This window comes from Haliotis asinina, chromosome 4, assembly GCF_037392515.1.
Source record: "Haliotis asinina isolate JCU_RB_2024 chromosome 4, JCU_Hal_asi_v2, whole genome shotgun sequence".
NCBI lineage: Eukaryota > Metazoa > Mollusca > Gastropoda > Lepetellida > Haliotidae > Haliotis > Haliotis asinina.
Genome location: NC_090283.1, coordinates 47,619,344 through 47,642,212, shown reverse-complemented (window position 1 = coordinate 47,642,212; position 22,869 = coordinate 47,619,344). Strand labels below are relative to the sequence as shown.

General features: G+C 38.7%; 1 protein-coding gene across 10 annotated transcripts in view; it reads left to right on the top strand.

The window, feature by feature from the left end:
* The window catches only part of LOC137281614 (serine/threonine-protein kinase 26-like), a 71,170-nt gene that overhangs the window by 24,885 nt on the left and 23,416 nt on the right, over positions 1-22,869 (top strand). For 4 of the 10 annotated variants that reach the window (XM_067812962.1, XM_067812956.1, XM_067812963.1 and 1 more), the window contains exons 2-4: positions 20,466-20,702; positions 21,540-21,705; positions 22,514-22,671. In XM_067812962.1, the coding sequence (XP_067669063.1) occupies positions 20,466-20,702; positions 21,540-21,705; positions 22,514-22,671 (561 nt within the window). Of the gene's footprint in view, positions 1-1,179; positions 1,711-6,413; positions 6,707-20,465; positions 20,703-21,539; positions 21,706-22,513; positions 22,672-22,869 lie in introns of those variants that run through there. The other 6 variants (XM_067812957.1, XM_067812954.1, XM_067812961.1 and 3 more) reach the window with 5 other exon arrangements.

Sequence of the window (22,869 nt, the reverse complement as noted above, 5' to 3'; positions counted from 1 at the left end):
ATCTAGGTGATGTGGGTAGTTGTTGCATCTAGGTGATGTGGGTATGTAGGTGATATGGGTATCTAGGTGATGTGGGTGGTTGGTTGGATCAAGGTGATATAAATGGTTGGATCCAGTGAGAGCACAGCTCATTTTACGTAAGTAGTGTATGTGAAACATGATGCACTAAAAGCACTGATTTACCTGCACTATGTGCGCCTGCCAAGTAAGCTGGACGAAGAATTGTCATTTTATTCAAAATTTGGATTTTTAGAAATTCATACTCACTCAGAATAAACTAGGAGATATTTTATCATTAGATTTTGAGATTTCATTTAACTGCTCAGGTAAGCATGTGCCAAACTAGGCGTTTAAGTTTCCATATTTCTTGGTCCTGCTATCAGTTAAATTCAGGTGATCTCTACAAAGACGAAGGAATAGTATTTAACAAGAACTGAAGAATTTTCATTGAAATTTGAAAGGATATTCTGCAAACTGTTGATCAAGGTAAATGCTTGTGCAGATTTCTGTTTCTTTATTACATATCTTTTCTTTATGAACTGGTCCAAATAGTGATAACGTACAGAACACACCCATGTTCATAATTCTTCCTGTTCATTGGATCCAGGGAAACTTGCTCAGGCTGGTGCTAATTTCTACCCTGTGTAACATATCCTTCAAACCTCCTTTAAGGCATAAATAATAGTGGCAGTTGTGATAGTTTGTCCAAAGAGATATCACAGAACGCACCATGAAATTGTTTAAAATTCTATTGCCCCAAAGGATACCTTAATGTGTGTGTGAAACTTTCTGGGGATAGCAAGCTAGTGGTAATTTCTTCCCTGTATGACACACGTTTTATATGCCTTGCATACAACATTGAGGTTTGTGCACGTCCTGACGTTGTGAATGTCAAACGAGGGACATTCATGTTACACCCTAATGTTTTGTAAGAAACCCTCAGTTTCACCAAGGTGTTGATGGTTATTGCGGTAGCATGTCAGTAAGGAAGATACTGAGATGTATGTGTTTACTTACATATGATTGATGTAGTGGTAGGGCCACATACATGCCTGCCTGTACTCAGGTTCACTAATCTCCAGAGAACAGCTTGTGTCCGGTTCACAGCCAGGGACTTTGATTGACTGCAGTATCAATATTATATACAACAGCCCCGCAGGCACACTACTCTCTCCTTTGACCTCATTGGCTAAAACTAGGTGGGGCTAAAAATACCAAGCTTGTATGTGGTGGACAAGACATTAGGGCTAGGTGTAAGTACAGATCGCCCTACGTTCACAGGTCCTGAAACGTTGTGTGTGATACAATATGTATCACACAGTGCATATATAGTTATGGCTGTAACAATGACTCTTGTGTTATGGAGGTGGAATATGTGTCCGATGGTGTGAGGAGCTATCTTGTGTTGTGATGTGTCCAATGTTGAAAGTATGATTACGTCAACACTGGCTTTGCATGTGAGATTTGGAGAGATAACAAGCCCTGGCATACTGTCTTACAAGTGTTGTGTGGAGTTTTTTTGTATGAAGACAATCTTGTCAGGTGACCACTGATACCTCATAGTGATATAACATGGATATGAAACATTCCAACATAGGGCAGTGGTCATGTTACGTCTGAACACATCCTGATAGAGGATTTACATACAGAATGTGGAGACACAAGGATCCAGGGATCACTCACTCAGTGTATGTCAAGGAACATCACTCTGTAAGTACTGTGAGGTGGTATTGTTTGAAGGCTAGCATCCACAGTAAACATGGCTGATTCCCACCACAACGCCTTGAAGTGTTAGACTTACTGCTCACATTACAGTACTAACATTTATAGGAGATAATACTGCTGAGTTGTGAGCTGAATTTTATGTTGTGTCGTGGGAACATCGTTTAATTATTGTCTGACAATGAGTGTATGTCTATGTTACATTATTGGTTACTATGGGGTTCTTTGTTAATAGGGTCTATCAGAATGTGGACTACTTCTGTATTGTTAGATGTAGTTTTATATCTACCCATTACACAAATATGGTAGGGACGTGGGGTTAGCTTAGATGTTAAGGCTTTCACTTGTTATACCGAAGAGGTTAGACCTGGGTTCAGTTCTCCATATGGTTACAACGTATTTCTGGTGTCCCTTGTGATATTGCTGAAATGTTGCTGAAAGCAGTGTAAAACCATACTCACTCACTTCTCATATTGTGCCCAGTGTCTGTTTAAACACAATGACTGATAGTCTCACCTATGAGCATATTTCATTGTAAGGCCACAATATGGCTGAAAAAATGCTGACATGACTTACAGCATTCTCTGTTTCTCTTGTTGATGATACAATGAAACTATAAATTAAAAATTTTGGTAGTAAATTGTATAGATGACATGAGAAGAAACAGTGAAGTTGCAACTTTAGAAGTAAGTGTATGAAATTGAAAGGGACATTGTATTATGTCCTCTTCAAATGACCGGAAATTGAAAGAGGAAATCAGGAGTTTGTCTTTTGAGCAAACAGTGATTGTTTCATTTCTATTATTTTCTGCCCTTGAGGATATATCATGTAGAGACTGACAATGACTATTTTGACATGTCTGAAGTCAAGATAAGACATCGTAGCCATTGTGAGTTGATTTAGTTTCCACCAGGCTGGAAGACATTTAGAGATAAGATAATATGGATATCCTGTTGTCATATGATGTCATAGGGCCACCTATCTTTCAGACTGATATATTCATCATCATAGATAATCATAAACAGTGGAAAATTTATGTATCGTCGTTTGTGAATATTGATCGAACTAAAGTCTTTGTGTTTTTCAGTGTTTGCCCTGACACAGAAGTCCCGTGTATTTGACGCCCAAATTTATCTCAAATACGAAGCTGAAAGATTGTGTCATTGTTGAATAAGTGCTAATGGTCGCTAAGTTTGGATAATCTAAGCTTGTAATTAGCTGTTATTTACAACTAAAACTACATAGTTTATTGTTACCAGTTAAGAGCTCGGTGCTGATTAAATACCTGACCTGCTTTACCTTGTCATTATTATACAGTTCCATACTGTAGTTGACTTACTAAAACATTTCCATGACTCCCTCTCATGACACCAGGGAATCATGATGTCTCCTACAGTTTCATGTATTTAGCACACATGTTGTTGTTATTGTCAACATTATTTGATGTACTGATTGGTTTTCAGAACGTTGTATAATGCTGTATGTATGGTACTTAATGAGAAGAGCCATACTTTTAGAGTTTATCACTTTGTGAAGTCCTTTTCTGGTATGTTGCTCTGTGATATTGCTGGAATATTGCTAAAAGCGGCGTATACATCACTCACTCACACAGTTGTGCCTGGCTGGGTAGTAACTTTCTGAAGGAAAGCATTCAGTCACAAGCACAAAATACTTATAAAGAGAAGTAAGTATGTTATATCTCCATGGCTTGACAGATCAACACCAGTAATATGAAAGTATTCGATACTGTTCACTTTTCAGTAGTATGTATGTTTGAATTATTTTCACTCTTAACAGGTGGGCAGGTTACCTAGTGATAAAGTGCAGCGCCAAGTTTCAAGCTAACCATGCTGTCGGGTTTGAACTGTCACCTGGCAAGACCAACAAATTATCACACTTGGAATGTATCTGGGACCCAAACTAACTTCGCTTGGCTTTCAGATTTGTAAAAACCCATTTGAATTGTACATTTTTTGGAATAATAGTTTCATAATCAGAGATATTTCCACATCGTTTTAAAACATGTTCAGTGCATAAATCAAGTTTTTTTTTTAAAAGGGCTAGCCAAGCATCTTCCACTATGGAATCCTGGTTTTATATTTCATGTTGACAGAATAGAATGTTGGTTTTATATTCATTTGACAGTATGGAATGTTTCTGTGACAAAACATGCTATGTATTATCACGGTGGCATGTGGGAGAATTATGTGATGGCATTGTAAAAACTACAATCAATACGTGCTTTAAAGAGTACGCTATGCCTCTTGGATAATGATTGCTCTCTTTCTGGTGACAGTGTTTCACTCCTGTTGGTGCATTAAGAACCTTCAGCCAAGACTTGTTGCCTACAGCTATTTATTGAATTTAAACAGAGTCTGGCTCATTGATGTAAATGCACTTGAGACATAGTGTTCATTGATTGTACGGCAGCTGGGGAAAGACATTGATGTCCAGTCGTGTGTTAAGTCCTTCTGGGAGCATATGGTGGTGTTGATGCTGATGATGGCAGTGTTTGCCGTCACCTGTCAGCGAGTTATTGCTGTCTCATCATTGGAATGCAATGGAGACAATGTTACTAGCAGTGACGTCTGCTCCTTGAGCCAGCTGGGCACATAGTTGCTTCTGTGTTGAATTGTTTGTATTTGAAGGCTACGATTCATTGTAGGAATACCCAGAATTATAAATGAATTATGAACACTGTTATGTGAGTGGATTTTGTTTCTTATTTGAAATGGTATCGGCACATTATAATTTCCTTGGATTTTGAATCAGGAATTTAGTATCAGTAGTGTATGTGTATTATGTATCAGTACATATATATCGCATTATAGACAGAGATCCTTAGGAATAGTCTTAGGGGCACCCATTGAACGACCACCTTAATTGTTGTGACTCCATATATTGATAATTGCTGACTGTTCAAATGAACCCACTGATATTAACCAACAAAGTATTCTTTTCCTGATACACCTGCCTTTTGTTTCTGTAAATGAAGTTTTGTAGTGCTAACCAACATTAGTTACAATCTCACCCAACACAGGCACGTCACCAGGATTATCTGACCATAATATAATGTGACACAGCACAGTGCTGTGTTCTATGTGATTGTGTTATCTGTCAGTATGTATTCTCAGTGTTGTACCACACCCAAGATCACCTGTCGACAGTGACACTTCCTTGTTTCAAAGTCCACACCTCCATGGCCTACCCAGCCTACCCAGGGAGAGTGGCGTGGTCTGGTTGTCAGTACAACTGTTGGCAATCTATTTATAGGGTTTAAAAGTCAAATATCTGTGTAGTTGTCAGGCTGGTAATAACCATTTTACATTGATACATAATCTCAAATTAGTGTTTTTGTATCACTAAGTAATCAATATTACATTACTGTTTCATATTATTTAGGAGTGAAAGATTTTGGGGTCCCAAGTTTCAAAGGCTGGCAGGAAATCTCATCAACCTCCTTTAGCTCTCGGCCCACTTATTTTCTAATATGATAGGTTGGTAATCACTTCCTTACTCTCAATATAACAGAATCCTCAAAACTGACATGAAAGGGACTTATTCTTGTTCTGATTTTATCACAAATTGATGTACAGATAGACTACGCATTATGTCCTAGACAGCGTAGAGATCTCCTCCCAGGGTTTAGGGTATGATTACAGTTGACAGTGTCTGTGGGACATTGTTGACTCATCCTATTGACTTTTCCCTGACAGGGAACAATTGAAGCATGGCCTAAGTTTATGCCTTCTCAGTGTCTGGGAACAATCAAAGCGTGGCCAATGGTTATGAAAACGTCAGGCTGGACCTGTCACACGGCTCACTCGACAAATCATTCATGGCGCCAATATTACCCTGTGAATGGTTGAAATCAAGGCTGAAATTAGTTGGTAATTTCAGCCTTAATTATTTGGATACAGTTGTGGGGATATCTAGGGTTTTCTGCATAGCTGTAGTATATAAGGGAACCCCCATAAGGAAGGAAATTAGCCAAGACTGTCTACTTGTCTAACTAAATAGTGGTAACACATAGCCAAAATGCTTGAAATTCTACTTGCTTATTGGATTGACGAAATCAGGTCATGTTATTGTAATATTCGTCCTTAAGTCAAATTTGCAGTTATAATATCTGGTAGAACACATGGAAGCATTGTTAAGTGTGATTCCTTATTTACATGTTTTGTGATATCAGAGACCGTATAATCTGTTGTATGGTTTCTGGTGATATTCACAATATACTTAGTTGAACCAGGCAGTCCTCCTCTTGTCACATCTATAAGGCAAATGTTGGGTTTTCAACAGTAGTGAGGGAGGGAGGGTGGTTTTAACAAAATACTAGCATTATCCGGTGGGGACACCAAAAATGGGCTTCACACATTGTAAAGAGTCCTTTATGTGTCTTCTGGGGTTATTGAATCACTGTTAACATGGATTTAGATGAGGATCCTTGACTTCACTGTAGTATTTAAATCTGAATGAAATATAAAAAATAAGTTAACATGGTTGAAAAAGTCAGTGTAAATCTAATGGTTTGTTTATATTTGCCTTATATCTTACCACCTGTTTTCTGACTATAATATGCTCCCTGATGGTGTGGTAACACTGCCGTCACTGTACACTGTGACATGCTTGAGGGCTCAGGTGAGCTTACTATGAATGCAGCTTTATTTTTGGCCTAGATATGTTCTATTGATTGGGTGCTGGGTGGAGGTATGTTTGTTTGGTACAATTGCTTAGTCATACAGCAAGTTCGTGACGGACTGGATGTGTACATGGATTCATATTTTGTCAACTGATTTTGAAGCCATGATGGTTTTATCAAGCGGGATATATACTTAAGTGGTTTTTGTCAATCAACAGACATTGTCTTTGTGGAGTACTTTAGCCTGTGTCGGTTGATATGGTGAAGACAATGAAGAACAAGGCAGCCATTGAACATTTAGACATACGACGAGGATCAGTTGACAAGAAAACTGTTACTGAGGTAGATAGTTAAGTCAGAGTTTAGTTACTTTTAGCTCACTGGAAGTGCTAGTGTGCTATCTTTTTGCATGTTAGAATTGATTATTTTATTTTGCGACACCTGAACTTGAGTTCCTGTTCGTAAACTTGACAGGCATATTTTTATATAGGGGTAGTCAATAATGATTGCTGAATTTGGTTGTGTGAAGTGAAGGGAAAACTCAATACTACTGTCTTCATGTAGCTTCTCAAACTAGTTATCAGTCTAATATTCTCACTCAGTTCACTGGTAAACAGTTCTAGTGGTATTCTAGCTAGTGAAAATATTGAAGGACAGGCGATTTTCTGAAAAACTGTCAATGTTTAACATGAACTGGAAAAGAGCTGTGGACTTACAGGACAAGACAAGTTGTCAGGTTCATGATTTCATGATGATATCACCTTGAAGTTAGTGTGTTCATTTCCTATCAGTTTTGTTGCTTCTTTTAAACTAATAGTATATATTTTCACAAGATAAGTAGCGCATGGTTGTTTAAGTTGTGAAAAATCTGTTACACAGAGTTACTTCCCTTTGCAAGTCCAGGACCTGTTGTCGGTTTGAATCACTAGGTGAATTTGGGTCTTGGTCAACCAGCACCTTACTGAAGTAGGTTGTAAGAAACTGCCTCAGATGATCATCACTTTGACTTTTTCTGCAACATTATGAACAATTTCATCAAAGTTACACAACCGCTAAAGATCTGGGTTAGAATTGATCTTCAGAAATCCATGGATGTTGTTGTAAGAGGTGGCTAGCAGGATTTGGTTGTAATCCTCACAGACTTCATTGACACCATGTCTTCGTATCCCACTCGTGTAGATCAATGATCATGCTGTTTATCACTGGATTGTCAGGTTCAGGCTCGAATATTTTACAGACCGCCACCATATAGCTGGAATATTGCTGAGTATGGCATTGAACAACCAACCAGGGTTATACCCATCTCATTAACTCATTGTGGCAAGAGACAATACGAAAACTAACATTTGACATGTTAACTTCAACAGTCAGTGAAACTGCAGATGTGCTAGCAACGTTGTTATGGCATTCTCTCATCTACCTGAAGCTCTTGAAGTTAGCAGAACAGCAGCAAGTGCATTAGATGCATCTAGCTGCACAACATGCAACTGGTTGCTTTGTCCTTTGTGAATACAAGTGTCTGTTCAGAAGGAAATAAAATCAGCATTCACTGTTTATTAACATATTTGATCAACACTATGAAGATATCTTTGTCATGTTAAATTCATAATGTAATACTGTCCAAATTAGGGCACGCACTGAGCAGTCTGTATGTGGTAACTACCAACGGGCATAGCAGTATGTAAATAAGGGCGGTACTCTGAATGTAATAAAAGATATTGATATAGGTATTGAACTTATTTCAATCATTTCTATGCCTGCGTGTGTGACAAAGAGGTGTGGAGTGCAGATAGCATATAAAAACGGTAAACCTTGTCTCTTGCCCAGGCCGAGCACCTACATATGTGACACAGTGTTTAATTATCTGAATGTGTATTGATGAATATTAGAGGCAGCAGTAAGGGACAGTAATGAATGGAATATTCTGCAGTAATTGAGAATTATTCTGCCATTTCATGCAGGTGTAAATTGATTCTGTATGTAGCAGATGTAGTTTTCAGTTCTGGTGACTCTTGTTGTGTTGTTGTCCTAGAATGATTATAGCATCAGTGGAAAAAAAATAATTTTTTCCCCATAATTGTTCTTTTAACAATTTTGGTTCTTTTTGTCTTTTGTGAACTATCCGGAACTGACATATACCACCAGTGATACTAGTGAACAATGGTCAAAGAGTGAGTTTTGTATATAATTTTGTATACAATTTGTGCAGCCATATATGGCATGTGGTGTCAATAAATCAAAAAAAAAAAAAGCTGGTTTGGGTTTCATCACTAAAAGCAGTATTCCAGGATAATTGCCTATGTGGGGAATTGAACCTGGGTCTTCGTTGTAACGAACCAACACTTTGACTGCTAGTTGTTTCATAATGGTATTAACTGGCATTTGATAAATATACTAAAAACTCAATGTCAGACAAGAGGACAAAATCCTGGACCACTGTTAGAAACTTGAACAAAGATCTGTCGGAATTGGCATGCCTCTTGAGTGAGACATTGAGGTAATCTCAAGGTTGAACACTTGCTGGTTGAATTATTGTAAATACTATAACTCGAAATGGTTTATACATATGTTTAACTAGGAAAGACACCTAACATTATTTCCCTAGTTGCTTATCAAATCAAAATATTGCTAAAAATTCAATTTTGTTATCAGTTTAAGGAACGTTCTGTAGAGCAGACATTTTAAAGGTTGTCGTAGGAAGTAAACAAAGGTTTTATCAAGTTTTACTGAAGATTATGTCATGTCAAATGGTGAGCTTGTCTAATCTATTTTCTTCCCTCTTATCACAGACAGACAAGCAGACGGCAGTCCAGCCACGTCCTGAATATTACCCAGAACATGACTGTATTGGTTTCAAATCGCACATGTTTATTATCACTGCATAATGACATATTACCACATTCACACGGCAGCAGTCCATGTGAGACGACTGGGTGTGGTTCATGTTATTTCTGTCTGTGACCCGTATCCTTGGTTAATATAAAACATACACAAGGTAAACAAACATGGCCGCTGCTAGCAGAGGCAGACTTTGTGCATTAGTGTTGCTGGTGGAGTTGGCGCTCATTCACAGAGCATCTCCACATTAGGGTGGATTAGTGGTTGCAGTAAACATGGCAGATCAAATATGAGTACGTGACACTCCAAGAGTGGATTAGGGTTATTAGGACATTGTAAATAAGTCATCGCTTCTTGATTAGGAATTCTGTGCTGGCAGATGACTGGTTGAATTGAAACTTATTTGCACGCATGTATTTGTCTTTGAGAAAATTATGAAACCATATGTTATATACATATTTCTGTTGACATTGGGGCGATGGGGTAGCCCAGTGTTTATAGTGTTGGCTTGCAATGCCAAAGACCTGAGTTCAACCTGGGTATAGTGTGTGAAGCCAATATCTGCTGTTACTTGAGTATTGCTATAAGCAACCTAAAACTAAACTCACCCATCAATCCACCAACCCACCCTTGAGGATGTTAAAGCTGGATTTGCTGTCACAGGAATTGATCACCCGATGTTTTATCTGTGGAAAACCCTGTCAGTATTTTAACGTGGGGTCTAATTATTTGCAAATATGTAATGAAATGTTGAAAGAGGTGACAAAGTTTAGGATTGTGGTGGTTCTCTGTATGTGGTGATGCTCATGGTATTAACCACTGGTTTAACTCACAGTTGATTATTTACTCCCATGATGTTGCAGTAATATTGCTGACTGTTTTTGACAACTTACACTCAATTACATACTTGCAGTTGGGTGGTGGGGTAGCCTAGTGGTTAAAGCATTTGCTCGTCACACTGAAGACCCGGGTTCGATTCCCCACATGGGTACAATATGTGAGGCCCATTTTCTGGTGCCCCTTGCCGTGATATCGCTGGAATATTGCTAAAAGCGACGTAAAACCAAACTCACTCACTCGTACTTACAGTTAGAGTGGGAAAGGGGAATAAATCTGGTTATTTTGGAGCCAGCTTACTTAGTAGATGTCTGAGTGGCCAGCATCAGTGAGCCTGCATTAGTCTGAACCAGTACAGAGATGCTGAGATGGAAGTGCAGTAGTCATGAACGCAGTGTTAAAACCCATTTATTACTCGACCGTTGAAGATACTGAAATGTAATATTTTTTTACGGCAGTGTTACACTGGTGTAATACCGCTTGACGTGTGACGTCAAAATGGTTCAAAGTTGTTACGTCACAATGCTAATGCAGATGTCGCAATTTTACTGGCCCTTGTTTGACTCGCGGAAAGCTGAGAGTGATCACACTGTAGGGAATTTCGTGGCAGTTTCTGTCAATTTATGTTGGCGAGTAATAAACAGAATACTAAACTCGCTTCCGTGAAATATCATTTTTATTAAACTCGTTAAAGATTTAGAATCAAACGAGCGAAAGCGAGTCATCCAAATCATTAACCCGTTTGATAAAACTGGTATTACACAGAAGGTCGTTTAGTATCTTCTATTTCTCTTCTCGTCAACCAGACAACCTCCACTAAGTAGTAGTTAGAGTGTCTGCCCGAGAGCAGAAGGTCGTGGGTTCGATCTCCGGCCATGTCATACCAAAAGACGTTAAAATATGGTACTTGTCGGTCCCTGCCTGACATTCAGTATCAATGGGTACAAGAAGAACTGGTCGGATTGATGTTAGTGTACTGTGTCTGAGAGGGATATTCATGCTTAACTGCATCATGGCAATGTCAGCGAGCTAGCGCTATAAAACTGGCTTAAGTCTGGGTTAGTACAAACAGCCACACATACATGCATGTCGTCATAGGCCCGATATTCTCAAGTACGACATTAAACCCTGTTTCACCTCACCTCTTGTTAACCATGAAATTAATAGATATATCACCTGGTCAGACCATGACTGAAGGGATTTAGTGACAGACAGATGAGGCATGTCACAGTGTCAGCCTGTGAATTCATTATACATTTGAGTCACCATATGATACAGATGACTATGTCTGATTTCCTTGTTTATGTGTGACTCTCATGTAACAGGTTATATAGAGTTTGTTGCTGTCCACCAGTTAGTGACTGCGACCTGCATGAGAGGTTAATTTTGACTCCATTTTCAACTTTTTGAAGTCCTTGTTTTGTGTCCCACACTGCTTTATTGCTAGAATATTGCTAAAAGTGGCATAAAACTTTTGGCAGTAACTCATTCACCTTTCAGATATAGCAATTTTGTTTCTAAGTACATTGATAGGAAATGCGAGTCTTATGAGGCCAAGATTAATTAAGAAGTCTGTAAATATTTCTTTCTGAAAAAGGGGTGGTAGAGTAGCCTAATGGTTAAAGTGCCTGCACTATTATGCAGAAGAACTGGGTTCGATTCCCCATATGGGTACAATGAAACCCTTTTCTGGTGTCCCTGCTGTGATATTGCTGGAATATTGTCAACAGCTTTATGAAACAACACTCACTCACTCACTCACTCACTCACTCGCTGTAAAAGGATGAATCAAACATGAATAGTCTGTCACAGATCATACCGAGGCACATATACACAAGAAGATGAAGATGAAGTCCATCATAGAAAGAAAGAGAGATGAAAGATTATTTAAATCAGAGTTGACCATCTCTAGACACCTCTATGGAGGTGCTGTCTGATGGACCAGTTCCCAGCACAGCATGACATTACCCCAGAACGCTATCCTGGACAAATGTTGTATGTGAATATTTATAGCAAGGCGTGAGGTGGGAGCATGCTTGCATGTGTTAGAAGGGTTGGATGGTTTGTTATCGTGATCTGGCTGACCTTCCTTCATTGTTAGACTCTTTCATGGGCAAATGTTAATGTATTATTGTGTTGGTTGAAAAAACACTGCCGAAATAGCAGTGAAAATTGATATGGCCACTTTGTCAGTGGATACTGGAGTGTAATGTATGAAACAGTGTTTGTTTGGTTGCTCCACATGTGGTGGTAGTTTGCGTGAGAGGTGGTTGTGATTTCAGAGAGATCTCAGTTGTAGATGGACTGTATTCCATTGTCAATCATCTCTTCATATTGGGGTTGGTGAGAGGTGGGACTGGTTGCTGAGCTGTTGGAAGCATTTTTTCAAGTGTCAGATTTGTATCCCTTAGACGTTCCATAAGGTTCTATTGTTACACTGAATCACAGGTTAAATATGATAATGTTTATGGGTTTTTCACTACGGTACTCATGGGCTTCACATGTTGTCATTTTAGACTTTCCTTTGTATCAAATATGTACTACTTGGTATGGCTGAAATACTTAAGTGGTAAATAAAACACTTGCTTGCTCGCTTGCTAAACTCACTCACTCACGCACTCACGCACTCACTCACTCACTCACTCACTCACTCACTCACTCACTCACTCACTCACTCACTCACATACATCACACTGAAGACCCAGGTTCGATTTCCCACACGGGCACTCTGTGAATTGCATTTCTAGTGCACCCGTGGTGGTATTGCTCAATATTGGTAAAAGCGGCATAAAACTAAACTCACTGTCCCCAAAACAAAAGATTTCAAAACCTTTTACTGATGGAGTTAAAATTGTCTTTCTTCCCTTACTTCACCATTGATGATGCAAAAACAACTGTTTGCATGTTGCAGTATTGACTTATGACAGATGATAGTCCATTGTTAAGTGAATCACTGTATTTCCGTACTTTCACACTAGACCCTCAACAGTCAAAGTGTTACGACTACTTTTGGGAAAAGTAACATGCAAAGATCTAATAACCCAGAAACAGACACATCCATTATAATGTTAGCAGATGGAGTGCAAAGAGGTTAGTTTGTTAGCAATTTGCAGTAAAAAATACTCGGCTTTGACAAAAACGATTATGTGCAGTATTGCATTCTGGGTGGCTGCCTTGATTATTGTACCAAATTAGAATCAAATCAGTGATCAATGAGCCACACTAATAAAAACACAAATTAACATAAAAATAGAAGCCTTTTCATCTACTTAATGGCTTGGAAGCTGAATTGTGAGTGACATAACTTTGTAAAACTTCTAATATGGAAACTGCTGACACAATACAGTGTTAGAACTTTTTCATTTCATTGCTGTTGAAACTGTTAATATCATCATGGCACTGTCAAGTGAGTTACTTACGTGTGAAGGGCTTTCTAACAAAACGTGTTTTTTGACAATGGCTTGTGACAATGTTTATTTCATACTGTTAAATGTGCATTCTCACAAATAAACAGTTAGGCAAGCAAACAGAATATCATGAAGGTTTGAAAACATGTGATGCATAGTTTGATGCAGTTTAGAGCCCATTGTATTCCCATGAATTCTACAGGGCAACTGATATGTTAAATATATGCTGAACAGCAAAAGAAACACAAGTTTTGAAAAAATGAAATCTCATAAAAGTAAGTGTTCATGTTTATGTCAGCTAGAGTTGGTTGTTCAGGGTAGATTCAGAGAATGCACCAAGTATCTCAAGACTCCATTAGCACTGGTTCATATATACCACACATACTGCTTTTCAGTCATCAGGGATTGCGGAACCAGGAATTTTTTCCCATCAATGCAATAAATCACTAAATTATTGATCACACTCCTCCAGTTTATTCTATTATGATCCTTCGTGTGGGGGAATTGCGACTGTTTCCGACCAGGGCAGGGACAGTCAGTCTGGGCTGGCAGAATGCAGGTGGTGATAAAATTTCTGTATCAAATTATGGAAGCATGCAGTGTTCATTACATGACTAAGATATGTTTCACATAAATAGTGGAAAGGTCATTGTCAGCAGGTCACTGAGTTATGGCGTAGAATTACAGTAATGTTAACCTAACAACACCCTTCAGTTTGAGAGGTGGGTGCAGTGTTTGAAATATACAGCCTGTCTGAAGGCCAGATGCTGGTTGGTCTCTTGTCTAGACAGTTCTTGCACTATTTGTCCTTTTGCCTTAAGTAGGTTACATATCAGTTGATTTTTAGCATTGTCTTGTGGTTTGTGACCTGTGAAGATCTTCAGTAATGCATGCTTGTTGTATGAAGCGACTAAGGGGATTGGGTAGTCAGACTCGCTGACTGGGTTGACACGTTATCGTATCCCAATTGTTTTGATCAAAGTTCTGCAGTTGATCACTGGATTGTCTTGTTCAGACTCAATTATTTACTGGGTACCATATAGCTGGATATTTGCTGAGCACTTGACAGATATTTTCGTTTAGATACTTAGTGTTGCTACACATTGATACCCAGATCTTAAGACACTAACACTTTGTACTGTATATATATTGTGAAGTAACACTGATATGAAGGTATGAGAATACTGAGAGAATGCTGATTGTCTTCAGACTTGAAGTTTAACTGATTTGTCATCAGGTTAAGGGCTGCCTGTCATTCGATTCCCCACGTGGGTACAATGTGTGAAGCCCATTTCTGGTGTGCCCTTCTGTGATATTGGTGGAATATTGCTAAAAGCAGCATAGAACCCTATCTACTCACTCATTCCTGAAATTTTGAAAACATTTCTTTTTCTAAAATTTTGTATACTGATGAATGAATAATTCAATTCATCATAAAATGTGGACTTAACAGCAAAAAAATTGCAAGTCTACATTTTTATCAAGTTTTTAAACACACAACATGGACATGAATACTTACTTTTATGAGATTTCATTTTTTTAAAAACTTGTGTTTCTTTTGCTATTAGATATATTATCATACTTATAGTTAACCATGGACTTTATGTTATACTATGAAAGGAAGCCTACTCTGAGATGTTTTCAAAAAAGGAAATGTGTTCAACATTGATAAGGAATCATTCATTGTACTGTTGCACGTCACAGTGTTAAATGAACTTAAATGGTGATAAACAAAATCTGAAAGGAAGGAAATCGATGGACACTTCACACTTGGCAAACAGTTCATGGAATCAATGTTTTATTAAGATACTTTTGTGAGAAGTATATACTTTCATGTTTGTTTGATGAAAGTCTACAAGAGTTATGATACATTACATCTGTAAATGAGTTTGCTTCTATGATAATTTGATACAACAAAGTAAATTTCATTCCAGACACTTGATGTGGAGCTGTAAATGTCTTTTGTTGTGAACTCAGCTGTATATAAGCCATAGCTTTACTTGTGTGAATGAATCCCAAATTAATCTGTCAGTGTATACCTTTGTCAACATAGTCATTAAATAGAGGATGCTAAATGACCTTCCAATAGCATTTTTATTAAAGAGTTAATGCTTCGGTATCATATGAGCGAAATATACTTATTTATGATATTTAATGGTATTTCACGGAAGCAAGTTAAGTATTCTGTTTATTACTCACCAACAGAAATTGACAGAAACTGCGGCAAAATTGCCTACAGTGTGAGGACTCTCTGCTCTCCACAAGTCAAACAAGGTCTATTACAATTGCGACAGCTACATTAGCATTGTGACGTCACAACTTTAAAACGTCAAATGGTATTACACTAGTGTAATATTGCCATAAAAATATTACACTGCACTATCTTCCATGGGCGAGTAATAATGTATTTTAATGAAGTTGAAAATGTGGCCGTGGGAAAATGAGAGAAGCGGTATATAGTTGTTAGAACCTAATCCGAAATGTTGCTGTCACTGTAATAAAGAAGCTGTTATCCATATGTCGTTATGATTCCCTACTGCTCTACCCATGAAGATGTGGCTTACAATTGATCTTCGGCAACCCATGCTTGTCCTTAAAGGTGACAGGATCAGGTGGTCAGACTCGCTGACTTAGTTGACATATCCCAATAGTGTATATTGATGCTCAAGCCTGATGCTGTTGATCACTGGATTGTCTGGTCTAGACTCTGTTATTTACAGACTGCTGACATATATCTGGTACATTGCTGAGTGCTGTATTAAACAAACCAGCCAGCCAATCTTTTTGCTTCAACTTATAAATGCCTCTCAAACAAGCATACTAGCAACTACTTGCAGAAGGAAACTACAGTGAAACTAGTCTGATATTATGTACCACCTGCATCTACTATGACTCATCACTAATAGTCGAGGTATTCATGATATTGTTGAAATGCCATCCAACATGCAATGGTGGTTGTGTCAAGGATGTGAAGCTTTTCATTGTGGAATGCATTGTACACAAAAGGACGAGTCACTATCATCGCTGAATCTTGATTTTATTGTATCACCCTGAAGTACTTCCTTGTGTACAAACAAGCTGTCAGTTGATGTTTCACTTTGTTTTTTTAGGGGACAGATTGAAACGTTTTAATAACTAGGCCATCACTGAAGTAAGATCCGCTCCTGCTTGGATAAAGCTATGTCAATATGCCACACCTTATGCATTCATATCATAGGTGTCCCACTGTTGTAAGACTTGACATTCCATGGTGGGATAAAGCTGCCATACCAGAGTTTGATATTGGACAAAGTCCATGAGTTTGAGAGATGTTGGGGCAGTGGGGTAGCCTAGTTGTTGAAGCGTTCACTCGTCAAGCAGAAGAATCGCGTTCGATTCCCCACGTGGGTACAATGTGTGAAGCCCATTTTCTGGTGTCCCCCGCCGTGATATTGCTGGAATATTGCTAAAAGCGGAGTAAAACTAAACTCATTCACTCGAGAGATGTAATCGTCAGAAAGTATACTGTTGACCTTTATTTATTTATTTTTTCTTTTCGTGTATGTAATCTGCAACTCTGCAATAGAAATTACTCTTGTAAACAGAAATAACACTCCAACCCACATAATCATAAGGTTGCTGTTGCTGTTGATCACTGGAATGTCTGGTCTAGATCCAGCTATGACTGCTGTCAATATAGCTGGAATATGGCTGAGAGGAACTGTGTGATGATTGTGGGTTTGAATTTGCCCCCAGCTGCATGTATTGGTGGCAAAATGAATTTTGTGAATCAAACACTATGATTAGTTTGGTTCAGTGTTACCATACCAAAATGGTGTGGGCTGTAGCTTACACTAGTTACAGTATTGTACAGACACAGGTTTAGGTACTAAAAAATTATATTATGCTCTCTGCCTATTTCATTGTATTCCGACCTGTGAAGGTAGAAAATGCCTTAAGCAACCCATGCTTGCCATAAAAGGCGACTATGCTTGTCATAAGAGGGGACTAACAGAATCAAGTGGTCAGGCTTGCTGACTTGGTTGACACATGTCATCGGTTCTCAATTGCGCAGATCGATGCTCATGTTGTTGATCACTAGATTGTCTGGTCCAGACACGATTATTTACAGACCGCCGCCATATAGCTGGAATATTGCTGAGTGCAGTGTAAAACTAAACTCCCTCACTCATTGTTTTCCGGAGGAGGTTTCTTCTTACAATTAGTATTTATTGTTTATTCTTTGTTTTGTCAATGGCCTGTTGTGACTTATGGTATTTAAAATGTTGCTGTTTAGGCACAGAAATGATTATATATGGCTTCAAACACTAAGGGGATCCTTTCTAGAAGCTGTTCACATAGTTAAATAATTTTTTTATAGATATATATGGTTTCAGTTCCTGCTTTACACATTATAATTGAACAGACAAGGCGTTTTTGTTGAACTGCAATTTCAGCCTCTGTACAATTGATCAAACCAAAAGATAGAACTGTCAGAATACAGTTGACTGCAATATAAGCTAACCCTCTGTAATGACTGTCACGTTTGCTATGAGAAAACCCAGTGTATTCAATTCCCAGGTATGAACCTAATGAATATCACAGTTATATCTTGGTAATAATGGTTATATCATAGTTCTTGTCATGTGGCTAGATCAGGTGCTAATGTAATTTGAAAGCCTCCTCTCAGTGCTTTCAATATGTTCAGGGGAAGCAGTGATATGTTAAGTAGGCACACCCATTGCTGATAAACTGTTAAGTCAAGGAGGTCAGTGTCATTGACGGGCCAGGTAATATATATAATGTACTGTTCATTTTATATAGTCAGGAATTTACTTTGAGATAGTCTGACAGGTGAAAAGAAATTTTGCAGTAAATGTCACTGTCGTTTTCAGTGGAAGGAGACAGTGATGTTTGTTAAGGGTTTAATGATATTTTAGATGTTTCATGGTTTGTCTGTTAATTTTAAGTGAGTTTAGTTTTACGCCGCTTTTATGAATATTCAAGCAGTATCGTGGTGAGGGACAGCAGAAATGGGCTTCACACATTGTAGCTATGAGGGAACTTGATTGAAAGTGGCTTTTCGCTGTGATGAGCGGATACCTTTACCACTAGACTAGCCCACCACCGTAACATTAAGTGAAGGTGATCAAGTAAACTGAGGAGAAAGCCCATGGTGATGCAGGTTTTAGATGTTAACATCTATGGAGAAAGCCACTGCAAGGGTCTGATGCTGACAAGTTAAAAGCTGCATAGAATCATTAACCCACAGTCAGAGGATTATGGTGTTTCTGAGGGGGACAACTCTTCTTATGAATTTTCTTTTCGTTTATGAGGTCATCCGATAACACTTGAACCATAGCATCCTGTCTCCCTTGTAGCATGCTTGCATCATGTATTGATAACATCAGTCAGACATGTACACCGGATGTTTAGCTGTTCGTTGCTGCAACCTGCAGTGTTACAGCTGTATGATCACCATCTGGAAATAGCCCTGCAATTTCCAGCCTTCACTGGGGGCAGTGGCTTAGTCTAGTGGTTAAAGCGTTCACTCGTCATGCAGAAGACCCAGGTTCGACTCCCTGTTTAGGTACCATTCTGGTCTGGTGTCAAACTATTGCATGATAGATATGGAATAGAAAGTCAGAACATTGAACCTAGGGAGACAGTGTTTTGTTGTCAAAGCTTGAGTGAGTCAGTTTAGTTTTACAGTGCTTTTAGCCTAATGCCAACAGTATCACTGTAATGAACACCAGAAATAGACTTTACACACTGTACCCATGTGAGGAGTTCAACCTGGGTCTTTGGAGTGACAAGTGATTGCTTTAACCTCTAGGTTACCCTATAACTTTTTGGAACACAAAGCAGTCATGGAGTTGTCTAGGGCTTCAGTTTTAGCAGAATACAATGGATCAAGTGACTCACTGACCTTGAAACTGATGGACCATACTGATATAAAACATGGCCTTAGGCTCAATATTGCCCCAAAATATGAAGCATTGCCATTTGGGTGGAGCCCCTGGCAAAGCACTCGCTAACTTCAACATTTGTGATTAACCACCCTATAAGCACAAGTAGGGGAACAAGGCAGCATGATTATTTATGGATGTGGTGGTACACAATGTAAATACAGATTATGCAGATAAATTCCACCAGCTAAAATATCACCTGTTACACTAATTTGCATTCATGGTGTTCACTGCCGGGATACCCTGGAAGCATGCAAATTGAAATTATGTTTCAATTATTTACAATTACAAATACTCTCAAGCCTTATGAAAATGTCCTAACGCATAATGTTGGTGTCAACCTCATCTGATAAACTGCTAATGGTATACCTTGATAAGATGACTAGTTGAACTGTGATGTGACAGTTGGAATCAACTAGGACTGATTGTGTAATTCGTGTGATGTCATGGACACACTGCTGTTTATTGTATACCAGTGATTATTGTTAGGTTTCACTTTGTGTCTCTTTGACTGACGCACATGGACAGTGTTGTTATGATCTGAAGACATGTTCACGTTAAGGGAAGCACCTGGTTAGAATTGATATTCACTAACCCATGCTTGTCATAAGAGGTGACTGACGGGATCAGATAGGCAGGCTTGCTGACTTGGTTGACACATTCCGTTGTATCCCAATTGAGTTGATCAGTGCTCATGATGTTAATGTCTGGTCCAGACCAACCAACCTTAAGGGAAGCTCTTTTATATCTTCTTATGTCTTTCCATTGTCTTACAGTGCAGTAAATATGACTTAAATGGTTGGTGTATATGTTTTTGTGATGAACAAGTAATTTGTACTTCATCAGTACCTTGCCAGTACTCTATTAAAAGTTTGTCATCATTTTGATAAACTATGTTACTTTTAAAGCGTTATAAAAACACCTGGTTCATTTATATTACAGTTGTTAATTTGTAGGGGTTTTACAAACACCCACTGATTTTAATTTTACATTTGTTGGTCAGGGGATGTAAACAAGTATTGAAATGATCTGGCATAATTTCTATAACTCATTCCCTGTTTTGTATTGCAGGGTAGAGGAGGAACCATCGACCCAGAGGAGCGGTTTACGAAGCTAGAAAAGATTGGAAAAGGTTCATTTGGTGAAGTGTTCAAAGGAATTGACAATGACACAAAACAGGTTGTGGCTATCAAAATAATTGACTTGGAAGAAGCAGAAGATGAAATTGAGGACATTCAGCAGGAGATTATGGTGCTGTCCCAGTGTGACAGTCCGTATGTTACCAAATACTATGGTTCCTATCTCAAGGTGGGTGAGAAGACTTAGGGGTTGCAAACCTGTGATTGTAGGTGCGAGTCTGTGATTGTAGGTGCCAGTGATTGTATTGGGATGCCAGTATTTTGTTTTGGATGTCTCATATGTCCTGTTATTTCTAAGCAGCCTAGCAACTGCACCCAGGATGGAGAGTATCAGAAAAAGGAAAAGGTGGATTTTCATTTGTACAGGTGATAAACTCAAGGAAACATCTTGACATCCAACACACATCTCCCCCACCACTACACCACCCCCCATTCCCCTTGCCCCAGGTCCCATACCTCATATCTATCACCCCACACCCAACAGTCATGGTGTGGAGACAGGCCTGATATTACTGAAATACTGTTAAAATCATCCTATAACAAAAAATCTGTTATAATGAAATTTCAAATGAAGAAAGCTCCTCGTTTCAAAAATCTGTCTTAGTGCTGCGACTGTTGTAAGTCTCTGTTACAGTATAGGACACTTGTAGTGCTATGATAGCTTTTTGTGAAACAGGCACCCATGATGGGGCATCTGCCTGGATTAAGATTGTTTTTGAAAAGATGGTCCTTGTTGTTGCTGTGCCTGCTTCAAGGGGATAAAGCAAGTACTGGATGGCAGAGTCTGGGTTAGGTAACCATGTTCATCAGAGGCATCTCGGTTGCCTGGCACTGTGGACATGTCAGTCAAGGCTAGTGCAATTACACAGATTGCCTTGTAAGTGCATTAATTGTGAATATGATGTTAAACATCTTTCCACCACTGGCATTAATGAGAGGTCAAGCTAATTTTACAGTCAGTATTTGTGACCCAAAGAATGTAGCCTTTCCTTCTTTTCTTTTCCAGGGCTCAAAGTTATGGATCCTTATGGAATATTTGGGCGGTGGATCTGCCCTAGACCTGATGAAGGCAGGACCTTTCACAGAAAATGACATAGCAATCATCATTAGGGAAATTCTTAAAGGATTAGATTATCTTCACTCAGAGAGGAAATTACATAGAGATATTAAAGGTAATCATTTCCTTACTTCTTTAAGGGAACTTATGGGAATGGGTGGTCAAGCTGAATGACTTGGCTGATGCATGTCATCTGTTCCCAATTGCTGAGATCGATGCTGATGTTGGTGACTGGATTGTCTGGTCCAGACTTGATGATTTACTGACAGCCAACTTACAGCTGAAATATGGCACAGTGCAGCTTTAAATTACCAACAAACAAAACCTTACCTACTTCTTTTTATTTAGAAATACTTAGGGCTAAAGGTTTCTAAACAGAAGAGGTTCCCCTTCCCACAAGTTTAAAGTGTCCTAACTGAAGAACACTTTTGTCATGTCATTGTTCATGCAAAGAAGTCACAACAGAGAACTTTTCACTAATTCCCAGAGCCAAATGAGTTTTGCCCATTAAGCTGCTACTTGTTTGAAGTGCAAATCCATAAAACTGAATTTGGACAGTCTTTGTCAGTACCTTTGAAATCCTTTGTGAAAAATGCCGCAGAATGTCATATTCCCTCAAAAGGTAATCAGTCTGAGTCATACTTAGCAAGTATCAATTGTGAATGCCATTAGGCGAGAGATGAATGTGATCAATTGTTTTCCTCATTGAAATCACTTCTTGATATTAGTTGGTAGAGTTAGCATCCTGAATGGTTTCGGAATCAGTGTATTGAGCAAGTGGTTCTGGGCCTACTGTTAGCTATCAAAGATTTCAGATTACGAAGATTCAAACACTTACATTTACATTGAGCTAGAAATCAGTTTGCTTGTCCCATGCTTGTATTGATAAAGTGACTCACATGTTTGATATCTGTGTGTTCCAGCTGCTAATGTCTTGTTATCTGAAAATGGAGATGTGAAGCTTGCAGACTTTGGTGTAGCGGGTCAGTTAACAAATACAACCAACAAACGGCAAACGTTTGTGGGAACTCCTTTCTGGATGGCACCAGAAGTCATTAAACAATCAGCCTATGATACTAAGGTAAGTCTTCAGGGAATCTCCAACAGAAGCATTCATTGGACATTTTGTTACTGAACAGAATACCAACGAAGTGATTGTCCTACATTTTTCTTTTATTAACTGGAGACCTCGTAGTCTGAGCCTCAACAGTTCATAATACAGAATTACGTCACCAGGGTTTGCTAAAAAAATACTTGGCATGGTGGGTCCGAAATATGG